At 26.0% G+C, this 12,682-nt stretch overlaps 1 protein-coding gene across 1 annotated transcript in view; it reads left to right on the top strand.

Annotated features, from left to right (window-relative positions):
* Positions 1-2,922: 2,922 nt before the first annotated feature.
* LOC129613521 (putative uncharacterized protein DDB_G0289263) overlaps positions 2,923-12,682 on the top strand; it is a 34,440-nt gene continuing 24,680 nt past the window's right edge. The window contains exon 1 of the mRNA XM_055527628.1: positions 2,923-3,787. Within this exon, the coding sequence (XP_055383603.1) occupies positions 3,139-3,787 (649 nt within the window). The 5' untranslated portion in view covers positions 2,923-3,138. The remainder of the gene's footprint in view (positions 3,788-12,682) is intronic.

Here is a 12,682-nt window from a genome sequence, read left to right as displayed (position 1 = left end):
TATTTGATTTAATAATTCAGAAGGCGTAATAGTTGAATATATGAAATTGTTTGAGTAATAAAAGTACTCAGTAATTGGTCAGGAGAAAGCTTCATTATTTAGAATTACACTGTTAGGGAAGCTCTATACAAGAAAATAACGGTATATCGCAAGATTACATTCGATTAAGGTTTTCAAGACTTTTAAAAAATTTTAAAGAACATTCCAAATGATATAGCGTATCCATATTTGTTGAAAAACAATAGACGATTGGACATGATTAGATCGAATTAAAATTTGATTCTAGGCAAGCATAAAAATATTAGTGATATCCTTTTTCGTTATTGTTTTTAAATCTAATAATATCCGCTTCCCGAAGAAACGTCACGTCCCCTCTTTTGTTGAATATTGAATGTAGAATATAAAAATAAGATCTTGATATTATTGTTAGCCTATTTTATTTAAATATTGAAAGACATCATGACGCCTATTCACTTGAATTAACGTAAAAATATCTAATTATACATTTTGTGTATTTGAAGAATTTGTACATTGTTGGTGTGCAAAACCAAATCATTAATAAAAACTTTTTTAAATAACAAATCAAAATAGATAATCCAATTATAAACGCATTACTTAAATAGGAAAATAAAAAAAATCAAATGAAAATTAGATTTCATGAAATGAAAATTAGATTGATGACCACGAATTACAATTTTGTGATTTGTTCTCTTGTTTTATATTTCAATCTTTCAAAGTAGTAGCACACAGTTAGCAAAATCTGTGTAACTATAAACACTATATACCAGCATATTTAACCGGTACGATACGTTATAATTAAATTTTATTGTAAAAAAATATCGATTTGCATATTAGAAGAGGGAAATAAGATGGAATGCAAATGGCTTTGGATTACTTTGTCATTTTTCGTATTGTATCAGAGTTTATGTTCTGAGGTAAGAAACAGTATTTCGTATTTGTGGCTCTATACTATACTATTTATGGATTATATTTGATTTTGTTAATTTAAAAATTAAAATATAATTTTAAAATTAAAATATAATTTTAAAATTAAAATATTGAATTGGCAAAGCAAAAAAATATTGTACTTTTACTACTTGAAATATCAATTGAACCTGTAAGTTTTAGTTAAACGTTACTCAATTTGCTTGTTGAAAACGGTTAATAATAGAAAATTTTTTAAACTTTTAATAAAAAAATTGCTCTTCTTTCTTTCAGAATATCATCAAAATTAAATTTACGAATCTTAAGTGTGACTTTAATCCAATTATCGTTAATCGTAATTATACATGTAAAATTCGAGCACAAAATTGGACTGATAATTTTATTGAAGGTGAAGGTTATCTTAAAAAAACTCTAAATGATGTATATGCACATGCATTGCTCTTTAAAAAATCTCCAATTAGATATAGAAAATATTTGGTTGATTTAAAGTTTGATATATGTCAATTTTTATCATCTGGAAAAGGTTCTATATACTTTAATATGGTATGGCCGGTTCTATCAACATACACAAATGTGAATCATTCCTGTCCATTTTCAGTTAAATATCAATAAAACTTATTATATTTTCTTATTTTATAAAATTTTTCAATTTTTTAGGGTAAAATAGTTGTGAAGAATCTCAAAGCAGATGTTATTCAATGGACTTTCATTTGGCCCGTTGGTGAATATAAATTAGATATTCATTTATTTGAAAATAGTATGAAAGCTCATATTGGTAATATTTCTCTTTATTTCACACTAGGCCAGATAAATGATAATTAAGTATAAAGATTTGGAATAAAAAATTTATAGCTGTTTTAAATATAATATAAAACAATTTAATATTCAAAATCTAAATGTATGTATCTTGTGTATTATGTATTTTCGATTCTCTTAAAAGATAGTCAGCCTATACTTATATTTAGGAAGGTAATAACAATTTATAAAACCATTATGAAATTAATGAAGATTTTATCGATTTAATTTTAATATCCAAATAGGTTTATCAATTTTCTAAATCCAATTTCGAAATGATTTTTATATAAATATAACAATATAATGTCTTTTTGTATAAATATAAATATATAATAAGTAATTAACAAGCTTAAACAACGCAGTAAATTTTTTATAAGCAGCTGTAAATTCACTTTACTAAAATCAGGGTCTACATAAACTCTTTTCTTGAATTTTGCGTTAGTTTTCTCAGCATGCAATATTTGTAATTTTTTTTAGCCAAGATCTTTCGTCTTACGGCAGAGCTACTTTAGATGTTTTAACAAAAAAAAATGTTTCCGTAGGTACATAATTTAAGTAAAATTAAAAATAATATTAAAAATAAAATTAAAAACAAAATTCTTCATATCATTACATAAGGTATATGATGTAATGTAGGTTAATTTCAAACGCAACAAAATAAACATACCTTTCAAATACCTATATGTACACACCTTAGATATCCATACATGTAGCATACCTTTCAAATATTTATTTAGATTTAATATGAATTAACATTACAAGTTAAAACTTAGCGCAATTCCACAAAATAAGAGAATTAAAAGAAGCCACAATAACAATAATCAGCCAAGTTATAAAAGTTTGCATTAGCATAGCAAAACAAAGCTCTGAATATCTTATAAAATGAAGAAAGAATAAAACTATTTGTATTGTTAATGTAGTAAGCAATATTACAGAGCATTTTAAAGATAACAGGCATCAGTAAACAGAGACGCCAGTTTTTATTTAACACTATTTCTATTTTATTTTTCTGTTAAAAACTATTTCAATTTCGATTTTAATGTTATATTTATATAGCCTCTGTATAAATAAACGGATCGTGTTAACTACATTCGTTTGTGTGAATTAAACAAAAATATAGTAAAAAGAGAAAATGAAAAGCCAGACAATGACAAATTAACTCAAAGAAATACCCAGTAAAACTAGTCTTTCGGGTGTAGTCGTCAATGACGAAAGCGAAATTTTTTGTTTACTGGGAATAAAATTATTTGTTTTTATTTAGTGCTGTGTACACAATAAAACAAATATCTTTTACTTGTTTTCTAATTTAAATTACTATCGAATTAGTGCCATTTAATTATTTTTTATATTAAAATTTATTAAATTAAATAATTATAAATAATTATAAAATTGATCGTTATGCCAAATGTAACTTATATTAAAATAAATCATTTACAAAATACATGGAGTTCATTTACAAATACGTCAGATATTGTTCCAATAGCTACAATCCGCTACAAAAATAATAGCGACTATATAAACAACAACGACAACATTAATATACCGCATAATTTAACATCAGATGTGCTCTTACTTCTTGAAGAACAACATAAAAATGGTAGTCGCTTATTCAATGGTAGTTCATTTGCTATTGCTGTAGTTGTGTGTGCATTTTTAACATTACTAGTTGGTTGCTGTTGTGCATGTAATTGGTATAATCAATATCCGAATTCTGCCGCTAATAATATAAAGAAACGTCAGCGACAACGACATCAACTATTAATAGAAAATGGAAATGTTAATACTACTACTAGAAATCATAATCGAAATAACAGAAACAGTGCAATTGCAGCTGTATTAGTTGGAACGATAAATAGAAATGATGAAAATAATCAAAGATTGAATGAAAATCATAATACAGAGGATAACATGACAATAAGAAGCGACAATAATCAAAATTTTAATACAACATTCAGAGAATATTTTCGAGATCGAAATAATGAGAGAAACAGAAGATTAAGAAATAGCTTTAATAGTAATAACAGATCAAATAATGATGTAAATGAAGGTAAGGATATTTTATTTCAATTGTAGTTTTTGAAAAAAATTTAATAATGTGAATTACTCTCATTATCGGTGAATAATGGTAGAGTACATACTCTGATAAATTTGTTGTGTATTGAAAATATGTTTTTGAATTTGATTAAAGTTTTGGGAAGATATTAAGTTTTTGGCGCAGTGTAGTTTATGTAAACAAATTTTGAGTCAATCATTCGAGAAGATTAAACAACAGAAAAACAGAACCTTTATTATTTTGTGTACATCCGGATCTGAGTTCATAATCTCTGCTAGTATCTTGTTTTGAAAATTTGAAAAAATAAAATAATTGTAAAAGTAATTTGAAAATTGTATAAAGTGAAACATAACAAGAACGATTTTCCGTTGCGCAATGTCTAAATTCGTGCAGAATAATAGAATCCACATGTATAAATGGGAGTAGACTCAAAATAAAGAAAAATTACCGTCGCGAATTTTATCAACGTCCACAAAATATTCTCAAATCCTAGTTTATCTCTGGTGATTTTTCTAACATACTCTGGTTTTGATGTGTGTATGACATTATATCCAAAATACTGAGCTGATTTTGTCGTTCCACTCTTTATCTGTGTTAACATCGGAAAACGCTCGCTGTTTTCATTCTCCGCTTTGGTTCTATTTTTAGTTTTATCTCTTTAGTCATTTAGTGTTCCTTTTATTAATTAATTTGTAAACAGTAATTCTTCAGTTCCTCCATGAAATCTAAAAATTTAATTGTATAACCGCATAAGTTTTGCATTAAAAAAAAACAATCATTAATATTCATTACAGCAAACTTTTTTTTAAATATGTACATACTTAGGTATAATCTTTCAAATATTATCAATATTGCTTCAAACATTCTTAAAGAGATCGATTTATTTTATATAACCATACCCAAAACAACGGTTCATCGTATTGAGAAGAAAAAGAAGGCAAAAGAAAAAACAAACAGCGAAACGAAACGAATAGCGTGATGTATAATTGATTGATGGTTTCTAGGGATCAAGAATAAATTTTATATTAAAATAGAAAACGTTTTTATACTTTCCTTATCATTTATTCATTTTCGCTACGAAAAAAATTCTTCCTGCTATCAACTCTAAAGATCCCCTTAAATATCTTTTATCTCTATCTCATTTTGTATTTTGCGTTGCTCTTAACTCCTATGTATATAAATGTTAGACAACATGTTGTGCCAAAATGTAGTACGAGGATGATGAAATCAATATAAGAAAAAAGCCTTACTCAACAAATGTCTTATTTTCGGAATAAAAAAAAAAATTTCATAAACGTGCAAAAAAGAAAAAATAAGAAGAGTAAAATTTTCAATTTAAATTCAAAACGCGATTTTTGGATCCCTTAAAATTATAGTTAGAAATCGTTTATTTTTTATGTACTTACACTTACTCACTGCAGTCTTACAAGAAAATGAAAATTGTATGTATGGATGTTTGTATATACAAAAAAAATTTACAAAAACTCTTTAGGCTAGTTACCAGTTACCATACACATTCAATACAAAGTTTCCATGTACATACTAAGTAAATATGAAATTCATATTTTATAAAATATTCTTAAAAAAATTAAAGCCTTACTTTTTTCAAAAAAAAAATTGTAATATTGTAAAAATATATTGTAATACATTGAAATGAATATTTAAATTTACTTGTGTGTATAGGTTTATGTACTACATATTTTATATAAAAACAAAATGGTGTTACTAAAAATTTTTTAATATAGTTGCACTTTAAGTATATTTAATTGAGCTTGACTGTTCCATTTACGCACAATTTGTTAAATCATGAGTAGTAGCTTGTAAATTGTAGTTTCATGTTTTTCATTCTATATAACGTGGTATGTAATAAACCAGGAAATCAGAATATTTAATGGAAATCAGATTGAGTTTCTTTGAAACCTAAAATTGTATATATACCTTTCGTAATGTGCTTCGTAAAGCTGTGCCCTCTCGTAAAGTTACTCCTTAAAATATTGGCATTTTTCCAGAACGTCATTTGCACACAACATGCAATGATCATGAATTCCAGTTTTCGTTGCTTTCTCAAGTGATACTCTTTTTTTGATTTTCTTTTTTTTGAATTTACAAAAACCAATTAACTGACTTTGATATGTAAAAGGAAAAGAAGTATGAAAAAAGAGTGCAAAATACAAAACATCATCTGAAAAAAGTTGCTTTATTTGCATGCATGACTGTCATTATTGCAAATTAAACTGATTGGCGTGATTGACATGATCGTCAAATTGATGATATTCTGTTAGAGTACTATTTAAATATAAAATTTATTCACTTTAATTTTTTAAAATGCATACTAGAACTAAATGCCTCTTCTGTATTTTTACCTTCATATTGAGTGGACTTAAAATTTTTAAATTTTCCGGTAAAAAAAATTTGTCAACATTTTATAACAATTACGTTATTTTTTTTTTGTTAACAGTTATAATAGACAATACGACTCTGGTTCTACTGTTTTGTTTACGAATTTTTTTTTTTTGCTTATGAAAATGTTTTGAATATAAATTTCAAAAAATTCTTAACACAATTTTTAAGTTGATTTAAGATCTCATAAAATTAAAAACAAAAAAAAAACAAAAGAAAGCAAAGATTGAAAATTTGTGTTCTCATTTTATGTAGCATTTTTGCTCCCAATACCATCTGAGCCATAATATTCTTAGCATAGGTCATGTGTATACTTCCGTTTTTATTCCTTTTTTTTTCTTCTTCCTTATAAATAGCCTTGAATGTACATTTTCTTCGTTGTAGTATCATCATTTTTTGTGTTCTTCACTCAAAAAAAAAAAAAAATCATCCGGAAAAACTAAATAGAACGAAAATTGACGAGTCCCTAAGGAAAAATTTTTTGGTGCTTTTGCCTTTTTGCTTTATTATTATTATTATTATTGTTTTACATTCTTATCTCTCTTTGTATGTTCTACTATACAAGTATGTATGTAGATCCAAATATAAAAAGGTTTATTCATTTTGCTGTGTTTGTTATCTTCAGTCATTTGCGCGTTTTTTTTCATTTTTCCGTGGGAAAATTCATTTTGGTTTTTTTAGATTTTTTCCATTTTCAGTATATTCATACTTAGTTACTTATATAATACAATGTTTCAGTATATTTACACGTACATTATTATTGTCTATGCATATGTATACGTATATTCCTATATAAATTTTAAAACATTGACAAGGACGGTCGAGTCAAACTTTGAATATAACTATTAAATAAAGAAAGAGAAAAAAATAACTTTAATGGTATTATGTTTGGTATAATAAAATATTTAGAGCATAGAAGTAAAAACAGCGAATATAAAAGCGTGTTATTTTAAGAAATGAGTTTTTATTATGTGAGATTGCTTCCGTTATTTAGTATAATAGTATATATGTATAAGAAAATATTAAAAGAAAAACTCATTTTTCAGAAAATTTTTGGGGGCTAAATAACAGAATAAAAAAAAAAAACAAACAAACAAATATGAGATGCACGAAAAAATTTAAAGAATTTTTATTTTTTTTCTCTTTTTTGTGTTTTAAAATTTACTTACGAGTATGGAAAGTAGTACACATTGTGGGTTTGATCATGTTCAAATTTTAATTTTGTATATATGTAATTTTGTTCAAACTTTAATAAAGATATTTTTTCTTTAAAACTCATTAATTTTCATTGAGTAATTGTATGTTTAAGAAATTAAATAAATCAAATATGTATAACAGTTTTGTAAATTTTTTAAAATAAAGTATAGTGAAACCAGGAAATAAAAGTAAAAGCAGGCATTTTAAACAAAACTGTGGGAATGGAAGAAATTGAAAGAAATCTGCTGCGTATAATTCCTCAAGGGAATTCATGATAATTATGTAAGAATTCTATTGTATATGTTTAATCAAAAGAAACTTAAAAACTGTCAATCTCGTTGATATCAGTTTTTGTTTTTGTTTACAATAACTCTGTGTTTTTTTACATATTACCGTATACTGAATGAAATTTGATCAGGAGGGTAGGAGGGGTTACTGTAAGTGTGATATAGGAATAATGTTGGACAGACTTAAAAGGTTCTGATCCTTGTCTTATCCCTTCCCATATAATATAATAAGAGTGTTTTAGTGCACTCAATCTGTAGGGTTAGGATATCTTTGTCATTTTGTACTGAATGGAAGGGTATTTAGAGGGAAATGAAGAAAGTTATGATCGAACAAAATTGGATACCAGTTCTTGTTATAAAGAGCCATGAAAAGTTCTCGAAGGACTAAAAAGAGAAATGCAAAAGAAAAAGCTGGATCTGTAAAAGAGGATCCGGTATGCAGAATATCTCTAGAATAATTACGACTCGAAAAGTTTTTAAGAAATCAGGATGGATATGAAAACTATGTGAAAATATTCAGAGGCCTTTCAGCAGTGCTCTGTTGTTTCTAGGAATACCTAAAACAGGGTATAGGGAGTGATTGGTCTTGCAGGTTTTATTGCAAAGGAAGATAATATTCGATTCACTTTTTGAGTGTAAGTATGTAGATCTTCATAATGCGTAGGAAAAGCAACAGTTTGGGGTAGCCCCCCGATAGAAGAAGTGTCGAAAGACGTTCATTAAGAAGATGTGCACTAGGTTATAATACTTGTACAGGAATACAGGTCACCTTGTGGGACATGCTGCATGCTTTCACCTGTAATAAATTATGGAAAGTAAGAACCTGTAATACAAAGTAAAAATTTATTTATAGACCTAAAATGAACTAAACGCGAATTTACTGTATTCAATTATAGCTGATAATATTTTAAATTCATGCTGTCAAATTAAAAGTAAAATAATAACAAAAATAAAAACAACAATAAAAGAAAACTCAACTCGCAAGTTAATTTTTTTTTTCTATTTTTATTTTTCTTAATTTTCTTTTATTGTTATTTATTTTTACTATATATTTGTACATTTGTGTATTTTTATGTGCATACTTACTTACATATTTTTTTTTATTTTTATAATTTGACATGATTGCCCTTTTAAAGTCCTTTCATGACATCAAAACGGTTTAATTTGTTCTTTATTTTTTTTGTATCTTTTTCACACTTTAGCTTTCACCCGCACATTTTAAGTCACTTGTTTATTATTGTGAATTCAGTTATCTTTCATATATATATATATATATATATATATATATATATATATATATGTTTATGTTTCTTAAATCATTTTATTTCATGGGGAGAATCTTTTGTTTTTTCACCTCCTCTCTCACCCATCTCTCTCTGAGGTTCTTGAAATGATATAAAAATTCCATTTTTCATTTTTCATTCATTTCTCAAGATTTCCAGACATCCATCACATCAGTATTTCTTTGTTTAAATGTATGTGTGTATATGCACGTAATTCTAAAATAATGAAGAAAAAGAAAAGAGATGGTTAAGATATAAAACATTTACAGTACTCTTATCATTAGATTGAAAAGAAAAAGAGTCCAACCTATGTGGAAGTGAAAAGAACAAGAGCTAAAATTAATTTTTATTTTTATATCATTTTTAGCTTGAGAAAAATTTTAAATTAGAAAATTCAGATTGATGGGTAATTTATTTTATTCGGAGGCATTTTATTAAAGAAACCATTATAATGAAAAAGTTTTTGGTCATTTAATGAAAATAAAATTCTAAAGGCATAAGTATTTTAAATATTTCGATGAATTTAAATAATTTTCATCAGTATAGAATAGGTAATGATTTTGTTTTTAATTATAATTCTGATTATTTCTGATTTTATTAATTATAAAAAGTAAAGGATGTAATTTCTAATTCATATACTTTAGTGGGACATTATAACATACCACAAGGTGTTGATATATATAACCAAATAATAAAAGTTATATGAACATATGGCATAAACCTATGGAGTTTTACCAAACAAAAATATCAAGGTATGAACGCAAAAGTGACATTGATATAAGGATATGGGAGTCTTTGAAGTAAGTGAAGAAATATGGAACTGTGCCATGAAACTCGTTTGGAGAAACATGAAAATGTTAAGACCTCTCAACTTATAGAGGAGAGAGCTAAGACAGAAAAATTAAAACGAATAAAGTCTCTCGATTTAGACTTAAGTGCTGTGGCTGCACTTTCATGCATTCCTTCGTGGAATGTAGCTACAAAAACACGATAGAGTTAAATTAATGGCTAGTCTGTTTGACTAGTTTTAGGAAGTTATAATCACCAAAGTGCATTTTATTTCGAGTTAAAGTACCTCACTATTGATAGATTTAACGACAATTCGAATCCGTCCATCTTTGCCTCTCTATAATTTTTTAACAACTATATGAAAAAAATATATATATATTAGTAATGACACTGCAATTTAAAAATAAGAATAAATTTTTCAAAAATCCTTAATATTTACAACTTTTTGACAGCTCATGGTTTAATTGTTAAATCACTTGAAAATGTTAAGACAAATTTCATTTGCAATTTTCGAAGAAACTGAAAATTTCAACTAAATTTAAGAAAGATTTAAGATATTTGGTTTCATGAAAACAATTGTATAAACATAAACACAATCTGTAGCTCAACTGGTATATATGGAGCGTCTACCATAAAAACTATAATTCACATGCTTAAGTCCAGTTTGAGGAAAAAAATCTTACTGGAATTTCTTCTATTGCGTCTAGAGCATCCTCGTTCGTTCTGCAATTGTATAAGGAATTTTGTATTTCTTTATTTCTAAATATAAAAAAAAACACCATATATATACATAATATGGACATATGTGCATATGTGAACAAGTAAATGCTAATAAAAATCACAAATTTTTATTTTCCTTTAATGTAGTTTATTTTTCTAATCTTTTAAATATAAATTACACAGAAATCTTAATGTAAATAAAAATAAAAACAATGAACTGAAAAAAAAACTATCCTTGCATAATTCTTAGATCCTTTCAATCTTCCTTATTGAAAAAATCAATGCATAAAACTCAAAAAACATTTATTCAAAATAAAACACTTTTTTACATACACTTTTGCAAGTGTTTCGTATCCGATTGCAAGGATATTGTCTTTAAAAAACAGTTATTGTTTCTAATAGATAAATAAAAAATAAACAGAAAAATAGCGAAGAAAAACCAAAAGAACCGAAGAAAAAATAAGTGAAGATTTTTATCTGCCTGTTTTACTGGTTGCATGCATCGGAAACTTACGTTATTTCTCTGTTCTGCAATGTTTTTTTATTCAAATATCCTTTATAAAACTTGTTTTAAATTTTCATCTTCTTCCCTAATGTTTTTCTTTCATTATTTTTGTTCTCTTTTTACTTGTGTAAATTGTTAAGAAAATCTCAACAAATCCTATGAATCAATGTAATTATATGAAAATAAAAACTTTAGACAAAGAAAAAGGATTTGTTTTTGAAAATTTATGTAAAGGATATGTAAAAATTGAGCATACAAATCAGCTAAGATTGGTTTTAAAGCCAAAAATTATGGTGCATATGGTGGTGTTTCAATAAAATTATCAGTGTTTTTAAAAAAAAAAAATTATCAGGATGTTAAAATTTATTTTAGACTGATTTTAGAAGTGCATATAATAAAATAGAAACGGTTTTTGCAAGGATATTATCAGAAGAATCCATTAGAATAAATAAAATATTAATCAAGTCGCGACAATAGCTTATATTTTTGCATAAGTCATTGTATAAAACTCAATATCGTAATGTGTCGTAATTATCTGGTTAGTTTCTTGCGAAACGATATAGATAATCATAGTGCGTTAAAGAGCAAGCAAACATTTGAGCCTGTTGCGCTGACAATTTAAAGAAGAAATAATTGCTGTTCGCTTCATACGTTTTATTTCAGTGTTTACTTTGTAAGTCAACCATCTCAAAATGTTTTGCTACGTGTAAACATAAAAAGATTTTCAATTATGTATATTATGAATTTTGAATGCCCTTTAAAAAATAGAAATTACTTCTAATTTATATAAAATTAAAATTAAAATGTGATGAAAATTTTAAAGTTGACTATAATTATTTTTTTAAACTTTGATTTCTTGTTATAATTACTAGACTTTATTTAATTAATTTTATTTTGTTCTAATTGATTGAAGTTTCGCACATATAAAACAAATCTGGTGTGGTCAGTACATAACCGACAAAATTATGAAAATAATCTTTCATCACGTTTTTATTACATTATTAAACTTTTATTTAACATACGTAGGAAAACGTAAATTTAACTCTTAATAGACATTTTTTTAATCCGAATCTAATTTCTCTAAAAATTTCTCCTGTTAAATATTTTTTTAAAAATGATAAGAACTGTTAGTCAGCTTGTAGTTCAGTTGAGATCTGATACATATATAAAACTTGGTCGAATTGTATCATTCTCGATGTAAATTCAGAGATAAATTTTCGTGAAAATCGGTTAAGCCGAACTTGAGATACAGATATGCACAGATAGACTGATAGACAGACTGATAGTCCTACACACACAGACAACTCTCGCTACAAATCGTTTATTTATGTTTCGCTATCATGCAGAAATGCATTTCCATCAAAAATTTGATATACAAAATTCGGTGCCATCACATAACATTCCTTATTGTAGGCAGTGTGGTTAGTAAAAAGTGTATTATGCAGTGTTTTAATAAATGTGATTCACTAGTTCTTAAATGTTTAATTTTATATGAATTAAAGCAGATAATAATATTAAAGATCGCAAATATAATTACGTTGTTAATATAAAATTATGAGTTACTTTTTGTATTGACATTATATTACGATCTCTGTCTATTAATTAAGAAGTATTTTTTCAAAAACCTGTGATATGTAATTAATAAAATTAATCAAATGTAATTTATTATTGAATAATAATAAATCATTAGTACATGTGACCGTAAAGT

The sequence above is a fragment of the Condylostylus longicornis genome, unplaced genomic scaffold (genome assembly GCF_029603195.1).
Source record: "Condylostylus longicornis isolate FDR11 unplaced genomic scaffold, ASM2960319v2 ptg000084l, whole genome shotgun sequence".
NCBI classification, from domain to species: Eukaryota; Metazoa; Arthropoda; class Insecta; order Diptera; family Dolichopodidae; genus Condylostylus; species Condylostylus longicornis.
The sequence above is the reverse complement of the archived record's forward strand: the minus strand, read 5'-3'. Positions and strand labels throughout refer to the sequence as shown.